The 22,049-nt window shown below is 38.4% G+C and overlaps 1 protein-coding gene across 2 annotated transcripts in view; it reads right to left on the bottom strand.

The window, feature by feature from the left end:
- The window catches only part of Cxadr (CXADR Ig-like cell adhesion molecule), a 59,744-nt gene that overhangs the window by 3,096 nt on the left and 34,599 nt on the right, over positions 1 to 22,049 (bottom strand). Inside the window, exons 3-7 of one of the 2 annotated variants that reach the window (XM_017800949.2) lie at positions 19,215 to 19,419; positions 12,617 to 12,772; positions 11,604 to 11,726; positions 10,548 to 10,686; positions 9,356 to 9,539 (exon numbers count right to left, since the gene is read on the bottom strand). In XM_017800949.2, coding sequence (XP_017656438.1) covers positions 9,356 to 9,539; positions 10,548 to 10,686; positions 11,604 to 11,726; positions 12,617 to 12,772; positions 19,215 to 19,419 — 807 coding nt within the window. Of the gene's footprint in view, positions 1 to 8,679; positions 9,540 to 10,547; positions 10,687 to 11,603; positions 11,727 to 12,616; positions 12,773 to 19,214; positions 19,420 to 22,049 lie in introns of those variants that run through there. The other variant, XM_008844397.3, reaches the window with a different exon arrangement.

Genomic DNA, 22,049 nt, shown 5'->3' with positions numbered 1-22,049 from the left:
TGCAAGAACAACCAGTGTTCTTAACCACTGAGCCATCTCTCCAGCACCTATCCTTAAACTCTTAATTATACTATGCAATTTTTCTTTTTCGTTTGGAGAGCAATGAGGTAGATTGCCATTCTTTAGACCCAATTTCAGTGAAAAATAAACCTATAAAAATTCTTGGCCACAAGAGGGCATCAGATACTCTCGTCAATGTCAAAGCTTAAAGGTGAAGTAACATCTTGTGGATGTGAAAAGTATGAGTGATAATAGTCTAAAGCAGTGCATTTCCTATGATGATGGGAATTTTTGAGTATCCCATAGTCATGTACAATAAATTTATTTTTGTTAGTAAAAGTATTCATTCAAGATAAAAATATATATGTACAAAAGAAAGATAATCTGAAACCCCTTTCTCCCTTCAGTGGATACAGCCACTGCCAAGATTTTAGAGGGTGGAGGAGCTTTTACTTCTGTACTCCTATACTCATTGTGGTACAAAAAGTATTTTATGGTCACAAGTGAACTATGGAACATCTTCTATGATTTTTTCTAAATTTGTACTAGCTTTAGTATTCACTGATAATATGTATGTGCCTTAATTTAATCAATCATCATTAGACATTAAGCTGCAGATGTCTTGGAAATGTCTCAAATATCTCAATATATATTTCCTATAGTAGGGGTGAACCTTCAAGGTCCAGAAATAGACAAATTAATCTCCAGTCCTGACTTCCAATTTTCACAGTATATAAGCTACGGTTTTAAAGTCAAATTAATGAGTAAAACTAAAATTGAACAAAAACAGCTAACATGATCATTCTTTAAAGAAAGTACATTGTTCAAGGCCAGCCTGGCCTACATAGTGGCTTGGAAGTGTTAACATATTCCAAGTATTGCTTTGGTACTAAAGTGGATGATGCACAAAGTAATACATGTGTGTTTGGAGAAAATTTGATAAACCACCACCCCAACTCCAAATTTAACCTTTAAAACTTGTCATTCCTGGAACCATCACAGACATTTAAATTTTTTAAAACTTAAAAGTCTGTTGGCATTTCCATTTTTTTAAATTGAATTACTGTTTAAGTATTTTTCAATTAACTATGGCATATTGTTTTCCCATAACATTATAAAAATTTTCGATCCAACCCATGTAAACCTAAGTTCTTCAAGTACTGTTGGCTCCATACACAGTGTATCTTCACTTTGCTGTGAACATAGCAGATGGTATTTTAGTTCACAGGGCAGACTTCCTTTTCTCTTGGGTAACTAATTTTGTTTTGTGTTACATTTCTGTGAACACATAAAACGCTCTACTTTTCACATTAAAAGACTAGTGTATATTGGAGGATTCTGAATTTTACAGTAGTTTGCAAGCCCTCCCAGGTCATTCCACTGTTCCCTGGAAATGTTCTGTTGTCAGTTCTGGGAGTATGAAAGGAAAACTGTCCTACTTAACAATTTTAAAAGAACACTGCCATTGGCCAAAATTCATATTGAATAGTGCATGACAGCTAACCTAACTGTAACCTAATTGCATCTTTTTCAGGTGCAATTCATTGCTTCATTTACCTAGTTTGTGTTGTTTCCATAAAACTGTTCTGGGTGGAAATTACATCAACCTGAAGACAAAGAAGATAAACTGAGATACAGGTACATATGGCAGTGCCTTAATGTGAAGAAAACTAGAGCTGCTGTAGTTATCACCAAGATAACTGAGGGTGTCACATGTTTGACATTTCAATGTAAAGGTGTGTCCACCTTTGAAAAGTGTGACATCTGGCTTGGGGAGAGACCCTCAGCTCCCTACAAGGGCATCATGTCAAGGAGAGAAGTCAGGTTGGACCAGAATGATTTGAAGATAGGATTTAGAAAGGTTTAGGGTTACAGCATCAGTTAAGGACAACATCATAGCAGCCAAATAACAATGATACCTGGAGGGGACAAACTCATTCTTAATGTAAAGACCTAGTTTTTAATATTTGAGTGCCTCCAAATTAGCAAAACAATAATACAAAAGAAAAATGGACAAAGGATATCAACATAGTTCTTAAAAATACGAATTGTCTTAAAGGAAAAAGATGCTCAAGAGTACAAATGAAAGAATTTTAAACCATGAGACTATTGTCTACCTAAGGACAAAAAAAGGACAGAAATTTGGGTTAAAGTATTGGTGAGGATTTGCTTGGGATGACCCCTTTCCTCCATCAAGAGTACAGGTGCTGTAGTACTTAGGAGGGGGTTTCAATTACTATCAATATATACTTCAGTATCATCCCCTTTTAGATACTTATCTTAAATTTCATATATGCCAAGTGATAAATATAGAAAATTATTATGATTTTACTGAGGGGCTGGAGAAATGGCTCAGTGGTTAAGGACCCGGGTTCGGTTCCCAGCACCCACATGGCAGCTAACAACTGTAACTCCAGTTCCAGGGGATCCAACACCCTCTTCTGACCACCATGGGTACTGCATGATATGGGTGCACTTACATATAAGCAGACAATACATTCATATAAATAAAATATTTATATTTTAAAGACTAAAAAAATTTGACTCAGCTTTGAGAAACCTCATTTTATATATGCAGATAAATAGTATCCATAAGCAAATACAGCATAATCTGAGACTTGGTTTTAGCTTTTGTTTTTATGCAGTGCTGGGACTCAAACACAGCTTTGTTCATGAGAAGAGCCCCTACCACAGTTACACCCCCAGTCTAGAGATGAGTTAAATTTTCTTTTAAGTTTTTTTAAAAACATAATAGTATGTGTATATGTTTATGCATACACATATACATGCAAGTGTAAAGACAGTAAATATGATATAATCATATTTAAGATATAAGTGTGTAAAACCAGGCTTTGAGCTTAACCTTTTTTTTTTCTTTCGACAGTTTGAGCAGAGGTTTATTTAGCAGTTTACTAATGGGTCCCAAATACCAGCACACATATTTACATACACATGTGCATGCTCTCCCATTTCCCTACTTACTAGACTGCAGTGCCCAGGGCACTCATCTACACCAGTGTGATAACTGACATTTCCATGCTCATGCATCCTAACCTTTTATCTCCAGTCCAGCTCTCATGTTCCAGATACACCTGTGTATCTATTCAACATCACCCAGTTTCATATTCTAGTAAATTCCTTAAACGCAGTATGTTCAAAACAGTTCCTTAGCTTCACTTCCAACAATTACATAAGTTGGGGCTTTAACGGCCACTTTTATTTCTCTAAATTCTTTGCTGTGGTCCTTAAAACTGTCATTTTTATCTATAGTTTTGACTTTTACTTCTAAACCAAGTTTGTAACTCAATTGCCAACTATCATTTGCCTAAATTCTAAAAAACATTCTATGTGCTATATGCCTACAATAGCTGCTTCTCAAAACACTCAAATTTGCTAGTCTGTCTCACTTCAATATTCCACTCTGTTGCTCCAGCCTAAAACCCAATGTACCCTAACAGCCAATCCTTTCACCATTAACTTTTAAAAATAAATAGGATAAGCTCACAAACACACATAAGTATCTCAATATACCCTAACAGCCAATCCTTTCACCATTAACTTTTAAAAATAAATAGGATAAGCTCACAAACACACATAAGTATCTATATAGGTACAGACTATTCCTAGAAGAAACTGATCATACTTTTCATTATGTATACTTTTAATTTTGTGTTCTTTAACTTTCTCAAGTATTAATCTTATTTCTCAAGTATTAATCTTGTATTTCACACTACACTGCGTTATTACCTTCTGAACTTTCTGTTCAGACCCAGTTATACTATAACTTTAAAATAAGATTTAAAATAAAAATTTGGGGCTAGAGAAATGGCACTAGTTGCTCTTGCAGAGGGCCTAAGTTTAGTTCCCAGCACCCACATGACATCTAACAGCCATCTCTAACTCCAGTTCCAAGGGAATCTGACGCCTTCTTCTGGCCTCCATGGGCATTGCACACAAATGATATACTTACATGCAGGCAAAAACACTCATACACATAAAAATAAATCCAAAAAAAGATTTAAACATTTAAAATTCTTTTAGTTCTGCTTCCCTAAAAATAGAAAACATTCTAGACAGGTGTTTCATACTACCTTTGACATTTTATTTGCACCCCCCCTCCCAATTCCTATAACCTTTAGTACCTGAGAATGGGAGTTATTACTTAAAATGAGGTCTGCAAATGTGGGTCTAAATGCAGTATGACTGGTATCCTTTAAAAATTGGTAACTCTTGGGGTTGGAGAGGTGGCTTAGTGGTTAAGAGTACTGGCTGCTCTTCTAGAGGATGGTGTTTGGTCCCCAGCACCCATGTAACAGCTAACAACCATCCCAACTCCAGTTCCAGGGGATCTGACACTCTTTTGGCCTCCTCGGGCACTACATGACATGGATGTAGTTAACATACATATAAGAAAAACACTCATACACATAAAATAAAATTTAAATGTTCCATTCTGGCAGAGACAGACAAAGGAAAGACAATGTGGAGACAGGGAGCAAACAGCCACATTTAACCCAAGGGCATCCCTGGACTCTTTCTCAGCTCCCTGGGAAGATGTCCATCCCTGCCACCATCTTCATTGTGGCCCTCTATCTCCTGTGAGATATTAAGTTCTTGATACTTAAGGCACACCATTTGTGGCAATCTGTTATCAAAGCCCTAGCAAACTAACATATTTTGTTAAAACAGCAGCAATGGACTAAGAGGGAGGTATATGTTCTTAATATACGTACACTCATTTTTATGAATTCCCTGGAGAACTAAGTTCATACTGAAAATTCTGAGATGACAGGATTTGGGAGAACCTCAAACTCAAATATTGTATACTGGCATATAAATAAATACACAGGAATGAGGGAATATAAATATATGCATGTTTGATGTGTTTCATTATTTAGGATGACTGACTGCAGTCTTTATTATTCTTGTTAAATGGATGTGAGGATGGGGGCCTGGTACAGGAGAGCAGGAAGGAACAACACACTGAAGCTGTAGCTGACATTGTTTTAAAGGCACAATAAAGCCACACCACAAGGTAGAGAGCTGCTTTCTTCATTTTATTTCAAAAGTACACAAGGTCACAAAACTAAGAGCAAGTTTTTGTTTTTGTTTTTAAACAAAATTTGTTCTTACAAACTTTAAAATCTGCATCGATGGATATGTACCAGATATTTTAAATACAAAATTGGAAAGTGACATTACCAATATTCACCTTTGCAAATGTGAAGTGTCAAAAGTTTTCTAAGTAATACAAGTGTATTTATCACTAAAATTCACAATCAGGAACAAGAATAAGTAAATCAGTGAATTGTGGTTCTCTGAATACCTATGGCATTAAACAAATTAGCAGAAAGCATGAAGCTCTTCTTTGCAGGCTCCAGTGTTCACGACCCAAACCAGACCAACTGCTGGTCACTATAATTACAAAATAGGACGTGTGTTTTGTAAACTTTATTTTAATTAAAGAGCTTAGGGTTAACATCATTAAGGTAAATAATCAGCCTTTCCAAAAGTAAAACAAACAGAACCACAATTCACTAACTTATTATTCTTCCCTGCTTCTGTAACATTTTCAAAAAAAGTCTTGCTTAAATATGGATTATTTTAATGTCAAAATAGGCAAACAAGTAAATTCTATTGCAGAATATGTTGCCTTTTATTGCTGGAATATCCGAATGCATCTGAAATATTAAAACTTGCCCAGAACATTTACACTACGAAACACAGGAATATTATAAAGATATATGTACATATATATAATATATAATGTCACAAACCACTCAAAAGTAAAACTGTGCCAACATTTTCTACAAACTACTCCGTGACACATTTAAAGCATTCACCACATAAAATAGGGACTTTTTCTGTTCACACTGAAATAAGGCAGCTGAAAGAGCTCTAAACACTGTTGAAATGAAATTTAGGAAAAACAAATCCCTATGAGTATTTACAAAACTTCAAATTTACATGCTACATACACAGACTGAGTAATTTTAATTAGCCACATATTAAAGAATTCAATAGCCAACTTCATGCAACGAGTTTTTCTAGTTAGTCAGAACATTTACTTGCCTCTTCACTTACTCCAAATTTCCAAAAGTCAATCTGAAATTCATTTCTTTTTTTTTTGGTCTTTTTGAGACACAGTCTCCCTGTAGCCCCAGCTGACCTGGAACTCACTATGTTGACCAGGCTGACTTTTGAACTCACAGAGATCTGCCTGCGTCTGCCTCCCAAGTGCTGGGATTAAAGGCATGGGCCATCACCATGCCGGGCCTGAAATTTTTTAAATCGGACTTTTCCCCCCTTTTTTATGGTGTTGGCTCTTGCAATGTAGCTCAAGCTTGCTTTGAACTGGCTACTAGCCCAGACTGGCCTCAAATCCAAGATCCTCCTGCACCTCCACAGTTTTGGGGTCATGGGTGTGTACAACCACACCCAGCAGAAATCAGGCATTTCTTTATGCCCATAACCCAAATAGATAATGACTTTTTTCCCCTAAACACATCAGCTGTATTTCCATTCTAACAAATTCTTGGCAGGTAACTCAAATTTAAAGGAAATACTTTGCCTATATAACTGGTCAGGGAATCAGTAAGAAATTTGGGGGTGAGGTGGGGTTAGGGGAAGAATTTCTAACAGGTAAGGATTAGTAAGATTTCCAGTAGGAAAATACCTAAAAATTACTCCATATTCAGAGTACAGACCATATAATCCACATTATCATTTCTCTCCAAATTACCCTATGTAACATTAAAACATGGTTCAAAGTCTTTCAAATATAAAATGGATCAAATAGTTCTACTTTGAAGATACAGTGCTGGCCTTGACTGATACTGGCTCTCTAGTTACATTGTATTAATAAAGTCTGATGAAATGCTTAATTAATTCTAGAACAAATATTTGAATTCTGGTTCAACTAAAATTATCACTGAGCATTATTTGGGAAATTATTAGTATTATATGATCTTTTAAGTAAAAATTTAAAAACCTGAAACTTAACTATGTCTCTAATTTTATGCCCTCTGGGCTGTTGTGGTTACATAGGGTTTTTTAATGTTTTTAGTTTTTTTAATTCTTTTTACAAACTTGTTTTTTAGTTACTGTTGGTGTGGATCTGACTGCAATATGTAAAAATCTTACTAAACACATCCACTTTAAACAGCAATTTCTAAATAGCATCATCTTCAGTGTATGAAAATCATTAAAGTTTATTTTCTGTTTATTCTTGTAATACCTTAGAAAACCTGCCAGATATCTGGCAGTCAAATATAGCTATGGTTATAAAAGCAATACAAAGGGTACTGGGGATGGGAAATTTGTTTAAATCTTTATCAATAACACTATCACTTCAGTGACATCAGAAAAGAGGGGAGAGGAAGAGGCAACATTTAGTGTGGGGATATAAAGGAGTCACAGTGATGGACTTGTTCAGACACAGCACCTTCACCTCTAAGCACCTTTCAGGTAGGTGATAGTCAGCTCATAGGCACCAGAAAGTCAGAGTGAAAAAATTACCCAAAACGCACAGATGGCAATGCTAACCCAAGTATAAAAAGCAACGTTATATGAGGTTTGAATCTACTTTAAAAAAAAATGCTTCCAAATATGTAAAACTACATACTAATTCATTACATTACATGGACACTCAGCTTAAGTTTACCATGAGAAAGTGTACACAATACTCTGCCTAACTGTAAGTGCATGCCAACATTAACTTAGAATGTAGCATTTGCCAGCACAGCACTCAAAGAGATGAACAGAAACCAATTTTCCCAGGGAAAAGGTTTTGGAGTTAATTAAATCATTTATTACAGCCCTTATCTACCATAAAGAAACTGCTGGCTCATTATATTCTACACACACACCCTCACAATTTAAGGGAAATAACAATAAACTCACTGTTTTCTACTAAAACTACACTTAACACATTTGGCAGATTAGGAGTATTCTTTTTACTCCTTTTTAAAAACTTCTTTTAAGAGTAAGTCACTTTCACAAAACTAAGACTTAACCAAACCTTCAAAGGCCAGCTTGATTTGCTGGAACTACACAAAGGCAGGTTTGGCCACACAACTGCAACTGTAATCGCCCCAAGTCTGGAATTCAGGATTGGTGGAAGACACTTGCCTCAAATGTATTTATTTGTTCACTGAATCTAGGAGAAAAATAGCTTCTAGGAACAGCACCGGAGAGGGTAGGCCTAGGATTACATATTTCTACAACAAAAAAAAAATGTGCAATAAAATCTCCCCCCAAAAACCAACAAAAATCATACACAAATTTGAAATCAATTATTTGTTAAGTTTCAGGTATAATTACCAAGTGATAACTAACACATTTTGTTATGAGAAAAATGAAGTGGAAAGCCTAAATCTCTGTGGACAGTGTTCTGCAGACCACCACAGCCCCCGAGGCAGCAGGTGCTCTCACCCTTCCTCACTGTTGGCATCATCTCTACACATAGCTGAAGCAAATGGTTTGAATCTGATAGATGCTTCTTGACTATTTACTATTTTTACTATATAAATGCTTTACTATTTGCTGTTGCCTTTGCAGTTGATCAAATATTTAAGAAATGATTTTAGACCCAGTACAGTAATAGACACTTGTAATTCCAGCATTCAAGAAGCTGAGGCAGGAGGATTGTGATTTGAGGCTAGCCTGGGCTACACAGAGAGACCCTGTTTCAAAACAAAAAGAGATAAGTTCATAGATGATGTTTATGAATAATTTAAAAGTAAAACTAGTCATTTCTAAAATGTTGTAGTGTCTCCTACTATTACAGACATTCCAAATACTCAGAATTTTGAGGAAGGCTATAAAAACAAACACACATACAGAAGTATTTTTGCCATGGATATTTCTTAAATTTGGGGGACACTGTTGGGTCATAAATAAATGAGACAGACATCGTAAAAATAATGGTAGAAATTACAAAGTACCACTTTCAGGTGATTCAAGTATCAACTTGGTATGCAGGCAAGTTCACAGATTTCTTCACCTATGACATATTCAAAGTGCTACATCTTACTTGTATTAATATTTAGGTATCTTTGAAATCAACTTAAGAAAAGCCATCTTTTCCTGATGGTAAATGCCTTTACTAATTATTATGCCTTTATTATTTCAATATGAAGTATGTTTCTCTTGCGGTTTGTTGTTAACTTTTTAAAATATGTTTTGAGGCTGTTAACAATATTTAGACCAGAATAAGTTTTCAAATATCAAGAGAAGAAAAGAACCACAGAAAGCAGGAAAGCGGAGAGAAATTCTATACTATTGACCCGTCCTTGCTCTGTGCTGGAATCATCACAGGAACCGCTCCCATTCGACTTAGATTAGAGGCAGCTACCTTAGCAGGTGCGAGACTCGGACTCTGGGGAGTGCGTTCAAAGTCTTCACTCGGAACCTGGTTATATTGAGTCTTGGAATACCCTTCCATGTTAGAAGGAGACATGGATCCCAGGGAGGAATGGTTGCTGCCAATGTAGCTTCTAGCAGTAGATGTCCGACTCTTTGGAGGAGGCACATCTTCCCTGGAAAACAAAGTCCCCAGCACATGCTAAGAAACCAGTTTCTAAAAGCCTACAACTTTTAAGCTACAAATTATAGGCAAGGGTATTTAAGTAAAAAGATAGAAATTTATCACCAAGGAAGGAAGGGAGGGAGGGAGGGAGGGAGGGAGGGAGATATGAATTATGCATTTGTCTCAGTTTATTATCTTGATAAGTGTGTCACACTTTATGAATGTGGCTCTTCCACAAGTGCCTATGGTTTTGTAATATCTGCTGAAGACTGAATCTCCAGGCTTCACATCCTAGCATCAATGATCATCTAGTGGTGGTGACATGAAGTTTATCAGAACACTTGCAGACAGATTTCTATTCCCAAGGTAAAGAAATTATTCCTTTTTGCTATGAAAGATCCCCTAAGACTTTAGCTGAAAACTTCGTATACTCAGTTCTCAAAACCTGAGAACTGGGGCTGGAGAGATGGCTCAGTGGTTAAGAACACTGACTGCTCTTGGAGAGGACCCGGGTTCAATTCCCAGCACCCACATGGTGGGTGGCTAACAATCATTCATAACTCCTGTTCCAGGGGATCTGACACCTTCTTCTTACGTCCGTGAGCACTGCACGGCACAGGTGCACTTACACACATTCAGGCAATACACTCACACATATAAAATAAAAGTAATAGATATAAGACTTTAAAAAAAGAAAAACTACACTACCAATTGTTCCCCAAACTACCCATGTTGCTTACTGAGGAGCAAGTCTATTCACATGAAAAGGCAAGCATTCTTGAGACAATCATTTTGCAGTAGTTGCCAAAATAGGATGTAGGACAATCTGAAGGGTGCACAATGAAAAGTTCTTGGACAAATGCACTGGAATTGAACATATATGCTTGGACATGATTTAAAAGAAGGAGTCAAAGCTTTTACCCAATTGTCATAAAAATTACTCAAGCACTTCAGAGAAATAACATTTTAGAGACCTAACTTTGGCATCTATCTGCCACGTCTCCTTTCACTTCATTACCTGATGTCATGATGAACTTCCTTTTCATATTTTTTTTCTCTGCGTTTTTTACGACAGCAAAAGATGATAACACTGATGAGCACGAGGGCAAGTAAAGTTCCTATGATAGCTCCCGCGATCGTTCCAGCTCTGTTGGAAGCTAGGATAAGATTTTAGTGTGAATTAGTAGAGGCAAGAAAACCCAGAACACTACATCTATGACAGTGAAGGGAGGATATAGACAGATTCATTTCATCGCATATATTAACTTTGAAAGATAAATCAGTAAGTCTTTCATGATTCAGCATGGAAAACTTATAAAAACAATTTTCTTCTGAAATGTGTTTTTAACATAAAAAAATTGATGAAACTTGGCTAAAAGAATTAAATAGTTGGTCTGGAGAGATGTCTCAGTAGTTAAGAGCACTTGCTGCTTTTGCAGAGGAACCCTGGTTTGGTTCCCAGCACCCACATGGCAGTTTACAACCATCTATAACTCCAGTTCAGGGGATCTGAAACCCCCTCCTTGCCTCCTTGGGTACTGCATGGCATGCACATAATGCACATAATACATGGAGGCAAGAAACTCATACACAAAAAATAACGTATCTTAAAAAAATTTAATAGTCAAAGCTATCTTTTTTAGCATACAAGTGTTCTAAGCTGCTCACACTTTAATGGCTAAATATTATACAAGTTGATTTGACAACTTTTAGCTTCTTACCACTATAATTCATAATTACCGTTTTTTTCTTTTTTTGGTCTTTTTGAGAGAGGGTCTCCCTGTAGCCCCAGCTGACCTGGAACTCGCTATATAGACCAAGCTGGCTTAAACTCACAGAGATCCACCTGCCTCTGCTCCCAAGTGCTGGAACTAAAGGTGTGCGCCTCCACACCTAGCGATAATTATAGTTTTATTACGATGTAATGGGTTTTCCTTCATATATTCTAAAAAAGCAGTAGCCAGTCATAGTGATCCGATCAAAGTTAGCATCCTTTATCCTCAGTGTACCCTTGCTGATGGAATGACATGAGACCATAAAAATCTTTTCAAAGCAGATCAAAGAAGATACTTACGAGGAACAACATCTAGACGCAGCAGACACTGATCAGAGCCCACTCTGTTTTGTACTGTACAACTGTACGTCCCAGAATATTCAGAAGTGGCATTTTTTACAGATATAACCGGTGATGTCATTTCTATGGGAGAGGAAGGAAAACATAAACTCATAGTCTCTACTGCTCTGAGTTTTTAATGATGCTAATAAACCTCACTAAGTTTGACAAATAAGTTAAAAGACAAGACAATGCTAGGTATAAAAAAAATGCCAGAGCCAGATACGCATGTCCAGCAGGCACAGTCAACCCGCAAGTCCTACAGAGCAGGCTGACAGTAACCACGATCCCTCCGTCACAGAGCCTAAGCTAGAGCGAGGAGGTTGGTCCAGCACGCAGCAGCTGCAAACTCATCTGGGGCACATTTAACTATAAAAGCAGTCTCAATTCACAAAGACACTTTCATGTAGCAGGAAGGTTTTTAGGACCTATCTTATCTACTGGACTGTCATCCAGTTTGGAAGAGAGAAAAGCTACTAAAAACCAGGGTGGGACTGATGGGAGGAGGGTAAAGCATGCAGTCTGAACTAACAGGTCAGTTTTATAATCAGATGAGTGATTATATTTAGTCAATTTGTAACTTTTTACCTCATGTCATGTTACGCAGGCTAGTTGGTTTTGAAACTTACAGTAACAATGGGTAAGTTACCGAAGCTTCAGCATCAATCTAGGCAAAACAACCAAGATCTAATTTGTGATCAAGAACATTTCTCAGCCATTAAAAAAGATCAAACAAAGTAACTAATTACAATATCCTAAAGGTGAAATCATTATAGAAATATTTCTTCATTGATGACATTTAGTTGTGATTATAAAATACTGAATAATTTTCTCAAGATGATCTCGACTGCTCCACACAGAAAACATGAGGCACTTGAGAATTTAAAATATGTAACATATACAAATAAACCCTACTAGAGTTAAGTCCAAATCAGTGGCGCATGGGTACAGTTTGTGTCAGTCAGTGGCAGTACCTGCTAACCACGGTGTGGGCATTTTCTGGGAGTCAGACAATTTCTGCCATTCATAACGCAACGGAAGTGAACCTTCTTTTGGTTCACATTTTAGTTGGAAGTCATTCCCAATTTCTTCTGATCCATCCACAAAACATCTTGTACCTGAAGGTTTAACTAAAAAAAGAAAAGAAATTACAGCTTTATCCAGAGGAATGGAATTTGTTTTTCTAATGGATTACTTAAACACAGAATATGATGCACAACCACTGACTCCTTATCAGCTGGTGCCAGGCTCGGAATGGACAAAAGAATGAAGGAACGATAGGCTGTCAACACCAGCTTACTCAGCTTTATCAAATGCAAACAGGTAATGAGTTCAGGCAAGCAGACATTGCACAAGGCTTGGCAACATCTCGGGTGCAGCTCAGCTCAGTGCCCCTCCATTCCATAGGCACATGTGCAAACAGCAAGGGCGATGATGCTGGATGATGAGGCTCACAGATGCTCCCTCTCCATTCCTTACCTATTCTGTGCTTAAGATGCAGCCATCTGGAAGTACGTGCCAAGGCATATGTCTCTAGATGGTGTTACTGGACAACCAGGATTTATAATCAGTGCTGATAACAAGGACAATTCTCTTAGTGCAGCACAGATCATTTAACACTGGGTATTTACATGAATTCAACTCCATTTAGAAAATGATAAAAAGTAAACCTGAGGTTAACTTCCAGACCTCTGAGCAATAGTTTAGAGTAACCACTAATCTCCTTACCTGAAACTTACCCCAACTCTGGCTTAACACCTTGGCATTGCATATACCCTTCTGCACTTCACTGGGGCATAACATTTATGCAATAAAATTAATGTTAGTAATATAGGCTTAACAAATGGATGTAAATAGTCACTGTTTGGTACCCTTAGAGCTAAACTGGTTTCAGGACCCCTCTGGGTGTCAAAATACTAGGATTCTCAAGTGCCTTATATAAAATGACATAGTATTTGCACTTAACCTCCTCCCTTTTAGATTTTAAATTATCTATACATTGTGTGTAATACTTAGAAATGTTATATAGTTGTAATGTACATGTTTAGAGAAAAATGATGGAAAAAATCTGTACGTGTTCCATAGAATTTGTTTCCCCAAAAAAAAAACAATTTTTTTTTTTTTTCTTTTTTGGCCTTTTTGAGACAGGGTCTCCCTATAGCCCCAGCTGTCCTGGAACTCACTATGAAGACCAGGCTGGCCTTGAACTCATAGAGATCGCCTGCCTCTGCCTCCCAAGTGCTGGGATTAAAGGCGTGCACCACCATGCCTGGCCCAAATATTTTTTTATTATATTTTATATTATTTTTATGTGTATGAGTGTATTGCCTGCATGTGTGTAACTGTACCCATGTTGTGCAATGCCCGTGGAGGTCAGAAGATGGTGTCAGATCTCCTGGAACTGGAGTTACGGATGGTTGTTAGCTGCCAAGTGGGTGCTGGGAATTAAACCTGGGTCCTCTGAAAGAGCAGTCAGTACTCTTAACCACTGGGCCATCTCTCCAGCCCCTCCCAAGTATTTTTGATCCTTGCTTGGTTCAACCTAAGGATGTAGAACCCAGTAATACAATGGGCTGACCGTATATCCACCAAGCAGTAAGAATAACTTTTCTCAAGAAAGTTCTCTTACAATGGTCGCAGACAACCTCACTTGAAAAGTCTAGCTCTAGGGGCTGGAGAGATGGCTCAGTGGTTAAGAACACTGGTTGTTCTTGCAGGAGACCTGGGTTCGAATCCCATCACCCACATGGCAGCTAACAACTGTCAGTAACTCCAGTCCCAGGAGATCCAACAGCCTCTTCTGACCTCCGCGGCCATTACACAACAGGGATGCACTTACCTACATGCAGACAATATACGCATACACATAAAAGAAAAAAGAAAAGAAAAAAAATTCTAGCTCTAGCAGCTATTGATCAAAGATTTCTATTATATATGGGTTTGTTCTCCTTCTAGAATCATGACTAGAATAACAAGAATGCTGTACTTTTTTTAGTCATCTCTTAGCATGTTTTTGAGAATAATTCACATGGTGTATACTAGTAGTCATTCTTTGTTAAATGCTGACTGGTATTCCACTGAATACCAATACAAGTATAAAACAAGTGTGTTTTCCCATTCTGCTGTTGATGAATACTGTAGTTTTGGAACAATTGTTGAATCTTGATGAGACAATGGACCAGGAGCCAATGTGTACTCTGTAAACTCAAAATGACCAGTAAGGAAAATTATAGAAAGCCACTGCACAAGAAGGGAGACCCTGAAGGATTCCAAGGAGACTCCCAGGAAAGCAGTGATCAATGCTCCAGCAGCTTCCTCTGTGGGAAGCCTAGGCAAGTGGAAACTAAATATGGAGTAGGCTATACCATCAATGAGTACTTTAAGTAGTACCCTAGTCAAGGTGGAGTACAAAGTGGGTCTGGGAGCAGCATTAGGGAAACAGTAAGCATCAGTATTTTATTCTTGCTCTGTGACCAGTTCAGGCATTTAACTGTATTACTGACTATTTTTCCTTTTTTCCTGAGACAAGGTCTTACTATGCAGTCTTCAAGAGCCTAGTTAAGACTTGGCCCTTGTAATCCTGGCCCAGAGTGCTGGAACTGTAGGCCTGCACCACCACACCTGGCTCTGTTAACACATCTGTTTCTTTTTCAGACTGGTTACCCTAGAGACTATAATCAACTGGACTTCAAAATAAATTTGGCCAATTATTTCATACTATGAATCTTAAAGGAAATGAACTTATACTCGTCCTTTGATTCTTCAAACTCTCCATAAACCCTTTATTAGAATAAACCAGCAGTAAATGAGACTGTAAAGCTCTGTACATCAAACATTCATTGCTAATAAAGTATTTTAACCCAGCTCCAATCCTTAACCTTTATACCAAAAAAAGTCCCTCTCTTGTATTACAAAAAGTGTCCAGCAATAGGCTGGAAAATTCAGGTCCAACTCAGCTGAGATTTAATCATGCCCTATCACAAACAGCAAGACTTTATCACTCCTGGTTTCTTGTACTTACTTGAGAGAGGCCCAATTGCTTTTCAATCCAAAGAGAAAATAGAAGTCTTTCCATGCCACCCCCAAACTCTGTACCACCTTTACCCTATGTTCTTGCTGGAATAGAAGAAATGCCCAAAGGGAACACAGATAATATCTTATGCTTGAAAGTGTCTGGTCTGGACTTTAGGGATGCTTGGTCATTATTTAAAAAATATGAAGTGGAGGTTAGAGGTAACACTCTGCCCTACATCAAAAGCTTACAAATACCCCAAGACCTTTAGAGTCAGAATTGACTAAGCCCCCACATATGGTAATGCCACTGAGGTGTCGAAACTTCAACTCTACACCAAAGGGTCTCGATAATGGACTCTTTCAGAGTGCCCCAAAAGGTGCTGGTGTTGATCTATCAAGTGTCTGTTATCATTACTCATTCTGGCTTCCTTAATGAGCTGCAACCAAATGAGCTTTTGGAGCATCTGAAAGAACAAGGCAGGCTATGACAATGGAGTTAAGTGACAGCAACATGCCACCAATCATACCCAATCAAACAATAGTCATCTGGGTTCATGGCTACACAATACACAGTTTAATGAATGAATTTTCATGGCCCTCTGAAGGCACTGGTGGCAACTCCCTGAGACTGAAGAACCAGTGAGTCACTAGTAGTGACTAGCGGGAACATCCTCTTATCTTTCCACAGGTTTTCCAGACAATTTCCACACAGAGCTAAGAGATAAACTTCCTCTCAATTTTTGCTATCAAGAGAAAACAACTGGTGTTTTCTCCCAGAGTAGTTATGATTCATCTGAAAATACAGAAGGGTCAGAAGGAGGAGGCTTCTTCATCTGGCTTTGTGCCAACCTCATAAAATCAGAGCATTAGTCATCCCTGCTTCCCCTTCAGCAACCTCATCTTTTCATATCCCTTGCTTATCCCTTTCTCTTCCTCTCTAGTTTGAACTCAAGGTTTACCACCTCTGGTAATCGCCCACTTATCCATTGTGAATAACGGGGTGCTGATGTTAAGGATTAATTTAGAAAGGCTGTTCCTGGGCTGGCAAGATTGCTCAATCAGCAACAGCGCTTGCTTACCTGATGACTTGGGTTTGCTCCCTGGGTCCTACATGATGGAAGGAGAACCAACTCCTGAATGTTGTCCTCTGACCTCCACATACCCACTGTGCACAAGCAGGTGTGTGTGCATGCACACACATAAATAAATGAATGAATAAATAAATAAATATATAATGTAATCAAAATATCTTAAAGGCCATTGCCTGCTGCTCCCAAGAGTGTGGTTAGCCTCATCTGCCATCACTGCTATTCAATCCTGGTTCCCTTCAGGGTATGTGTGGTCTTATGCTGTAATAGTCTACTAGCTGAATCTGCAAATTTACCTCAGGACCTGGTCTCACAGGAACCATAAACACATACCCCTTATACATCCCTACCCACAGAAAACATGCTAGCATGCTTGGGTCCACAGTTATTCTGAAAAGAACTTTTCAAATTCCATTGTTTCCAAGGTACCTTGCCCAAATCCTGATACCCAGCTATCACTTCTTTGATGTATCACAGGAATATCCATATGAAATAGTCAACATTTACCTCAATTCAGTACTTCCTGAAAAGCAGTGTTGAAAGAAGTATAGACAAGGTAATAGCCTCGGGCATCACTGGTTAGTTATGCAATATGGACATAGTTAGGATTTCCAAGGATAATACATTCCTTTCTCTGATTCCTTATTCAGGCTCATTTTCACATCATAGGAAATATTTTCAACTGTAGCCATTTAAGATAGAGTACCTTTTATCAGGACCCCTTGAGACAGCTAGCAACAAAGACAGCCCCAGTAGCTGCCATCAGATGGAAGAGTAAATCCCCTTTCCTGTTCCTGGTCTCTATCTGCTTAGATAGGCATGCTTCAGAGGAGCCTGATGTTCAAAGTGAGTCTGGCCCAGAACACTTAACTCCTTACTTCTTTAACTTTCCTAATTGGCTTTGTTTTAGAGTAGGATGAAGAGAAAAATCTGCTCTGAATAATTATTTCCTAGATTATGTTAAAGTAATTCTAGGAACTAACATTTCCTACAAAAAGTGAGTCTCCATAAACATAAGATCTTGGGTCACATGGGTCACAGAATAGGGAAAATAGAGAACTGACAGCTGTGTTTGACTTCATGGTAGTTACTACACACCGTGAAGTCTACCTACCACAAGGGAGTTTTAAATGTGTAATTATGAGTTACAACCTTCTCAATTCGAAGAGATTAATTGTACATATAATCTCAGATTCTAAAGACAAATAATAAAATTTGTGGTCTCTGACCACTTACTAAGTTTACACTTACCCCCTTATGACTATCTACAGAGAGCTACCAGGCATCCTAGCAACTGTCTACTCCCCTTACCTCAGAGAGGGAAACCACTGATGCCAGGGAGCCTAAATAACTACCCAAGTCCTTACTCCAATTCCTTCTACCACAGTACATCTCCTCCAACTAAATACTCCACTAATTTATCCTAGAAGCCTCATTTATCCTTATGAAAGTAAAGGCTTAAAGCACATTTAAACAGTTTTAAACTGAATAAGATCTTAGACTTAATGATAATTACATCTTTATATTTCAAAATAGTAGGCTGAGGTCCAAGGAAATCAACAGGTTTGACTTAATTCTCAGGGAAAATTCTGAGGGAAACAAAAACAACGAAACCCTTAAAACTCTTAACACTTTAACTCCTGGCTTAGTCTTTTTAAAAACAATTTTTTTATTTATTATTTTTATTTTAGCGTATAAGTGCATTGCCTGCATGTGTGTAAGTGCACCCGTGTTATGCAGTGCCTGCGGGGGGTCAGAAGATTAACGTTGGATTCCCCTAGAACTGGAGTTACCGATGGTTGTTAGCCATCATGTTAGTGCTGGAAATCAAATCTGTGTCCTGTGCAGTGCTCTTAACCAGTAAGCCATCTCTCCAGTCCTACTTTTTTTTTTTTTTCCTGCTGCTATAACAAAATACCCAAAGCTGGATGATTTATATTGGAAGGAAATTTAGGTCCTAATTCAAGAGGTTCAAAAACATGGCACAGGGAACATCTGCTTGGTTTCCAGTGATGGCACCAAATTAGCATCTGAGGAAAAGAGGGAGGGGTCAAAGGAGTTAATCAACTCTGAAACAACCTGGTTTCTGGAACTATACCACTAGAACTACATGAATCCCTCCTCAGATTAGTGCCTCTTTGACCTGCTAAGGGTCTACACCCCCCTCAAAACTTTTCCTCAGGAATTAAGCATCTGTGAGTTTAGGTGGGGGCATATTTAAACCACAGCAGAGCTCTACCTCTACATCATATAGACTCCTTCACTTATGCGTAAACTCATGAACTCTGCAATTAAGCAGGCTTCTTATCTTCTCCTTCTAATATTTCACTAGCTCTGTCTCCTGCTATGTGAGGACATCAGCTGTACTTCAATGTGAAACAAGTTTTGTTTTGCCGTAATGCTGGTGCAGTGCGCCGAACACTCACTTTGTTACTATGCAAACCCCCCAGCGCAAACAGAACTAACTCACCAAGGACTGTCAGCAGGACTTTCTTATTTGCCACTCCAGGAGCTTTCTTCACTTTGCACTGGTATGTGCCAATATCTGACAACTGTAAATTGGTGACGTTTATTGACGCGTCGCCAGAGTTGAGATCGTTACTCGTGAAATGCACTCGTCCTTTCAGGTCCTGATAGTAGTCATCGTAAATTTTGTCCCCAGAATATAAAATAATCTAAAACAAAAGCAAAATAAGACAAGACGATTTTAAAAATCTACTTCATTTCATTATTATTCACATTTCCCTGTGAAATCCCTTGTTCCGGTCAAATGAGACTCAAAGGCCAAAGCCTAATATCACACTCAACAGAAATACAACCAGAATCTACACAGACAATTTTCTTGTCTGAGATGCTAATTGTGGGCAGCATAACTAGAGGGAAAAAAATATTATCCAAGAATATATCTTTTTCAAGATCAATGTAAAATATTAAAACAGAAAAAGACTATTATGAAAAGAGACAAATGGGTCTCTTTTCAAAGGTTTTTTCCTAACTTTATTTGTATCTTATGTGTATGAGTGTAATGCCTGCAAGTATGTAAGTGTACCCGTGTCATGCAATGCCCATGGAGGCCAGAAGAGGACATCAGATCCCCTGGAACTGGAGTTACGGAAAACTGCTTGTTCATATGACTATAAAAAATCACTTAATGGTACTAATTCTCAGAAGAAGATATCCTTCATGCTTATTCAAGCATGGCTATATAATTTAAGTATACAGAACACTGGCTGAGATAGAGAACATGATATTTCATGAAAAATGTTCACTAAAGTGGTCACACAGGGAATTTCTCCAGCCCAATTCTCCAATTCTAAGAACTTAGCTACTATCTGCTACGTTAAATAGGAGTTCAGCTAGCATATAATGTAACTGAAATTCTCTGGAAGCATCCTCTCCTGTGTCAGGGTCTCCTTAGCCCACCATCTTCCTTTTGGTCTGATTTCACTGTGTATTAAAACTGAGGCCAGGTTTTTAGTCCAGAAATGGCCATGCCAGGCCAAGTGGCCAGTGCCATGCTTGTCTCAAGATTCTTATGCCTCCTACTCAGCCTGGAAGATACAGGGCCTCCTTTCACAAACCGACATGCCGTAGGCCCGGGGTACACTGTGCTTGCTGGTCTCTATATGACCCTTGTCACAGGCTTCGCAGCCTCCCCTAACTCAGAAGCAGTGAACACCCATGCTTTCCTGTTTAAACCACAGAATTGGAGTACTGCAGTACAGTGGAAGGGAAGTGCAGGACCTCCATTAGAAACATCTGTTGTGAGCACAGGAATTTTCAGAGAGAAAGGGGAAGCAAGAGTGAGGGGTTGAGGAGAAACAGGGTATCCGGACTGAGGAGACAAAATGTGTCAATTCAGATTTATTTTGCTTAGGGAGACGGGAAGTTCTGGTAGTAGAACCAGGGCAAATGTAACTCCATGGTCCTAGTCACTGACAACTAGGGAAGCATCTTTTTTACTTCCTTCACAAACACGTTGTGGGAAAAGTTGGATTTGTCAAAAACACTAAATTTCTGAACTCAGCCACTAAGTGGAAGAATTTAAGTTCCAGGTTGGTTTTGATTATATGTGTGCCACAGTGTGGCTTTATACACATGTATGCAGTGCTCACAGAGGCCATTAGAGGGCATCAGATCCCCTAGGGCTAAGTTACAGGTGGTGACCTCCTGATGGTAACTTTCGGAGGGTAATCTCCTGAGGGGTAGATATGGGGGAGGAGGGGCAGGGAAATCCCCTGTCCTCTGCAAGAGCAGTACAAACTCTTAACCACTGGTTCATCTCTCCAACCCCTTACTTTCAGTTTTTAAATAATCTCTTCTCTCTTATTCGGGCAATAAGTAAAATTTTAATTTTTTTAATCAAGATCTCATTATGTAGTCCTGGTTAGCCTCAACCTCATCATTCTACCTCAGCCTCCTGAGTACTGCGCTTACAAGTGTGCCCCACCATGCTCAACCCTTATAATTTCTAAATACTTGTAGCAGCATATTCCTCTAAATATTGGAACTTATTTTTTTACTCCCAGTCTAATAGTTTTTTTAAAAAAAACTCAATGTGTCAAATGAATTCAATTTACATTCTAAATAAAGTGAACATCGAAAAGATGAAGTGGTGTGTGTGTATGTGTGTGTGTGTGTGTGTGTGTGTGTGTGTGTGTGTGTGTATTTGGAAGTGAGGTTACTAGGCAACTTTTTTGTTCTATTTTTGCCTTTCAAAATTTTCTACATTAGACACTTAGTACTTAGAAATAAGACTGGGTGCTGGAGAGATGTCTCAGCAGTTAGTTCATATTACTCTTGGAGAGGATATGAGTTCAATTTCCAGCATCCATAAGGGGCAGCTCACAACTGCCTATAACTCCAGCTCCAGGGGATCTGAAGGTCTCTGCAGACAGTGCTCTCACATACACACACCCACACACATAATAAAAAAAAAATTTTTTAAGTAAAATATTTTTTTATTTAAAATTTTTTGTTTGTTTGTTGAGACACGGTCTCCCTGTAGCCCCCCAATTAGTCTGGATGGAATTCACTATGTAGACTGGGTTAGCCTCGATCTCACAGAGATCCACCTGCCTCTGCCTCTTCAGTGTTGGAATTAAAAACATCCGCCATCACACCCAGCTTAAGTAAAATCTCCTTTTTCTTTTTGAGAGACATGTAGTCACAACTCCCTGTAGTCACAACTGATCTGGAATTTGATATGTAGACCAGGCTGGTCTTCATCTCACAGAGATGCCACTGCCTCCCGAGTGCTGGGATTAAAGGCATGTACCACCTCAGCCAGCTTTAAGTAAAACCT

The sequence above is a fragment of the Nannospalax galili genome, unplaced genomic scaffold (assembly GCF_000622305.1).
Source record: "Nannospalax galili isolate Female #2095 unplaced genomic scaffold, S.galili_v1.0 scaffold972, whole genome shotgun sequence".
In the NCBI taxonomy this organism is placed as follows: Eukaryota; Metazoa; Chordata; class Mammalia; order Rodentia; family Spalacidae; genus Nannospalax; species Nannospalax galili.
The sequence above is the reverse complement of the archived record's forward strand: the minus strand, read 5'-3'. Positions and strand labels throughout refer to the sequence as shown.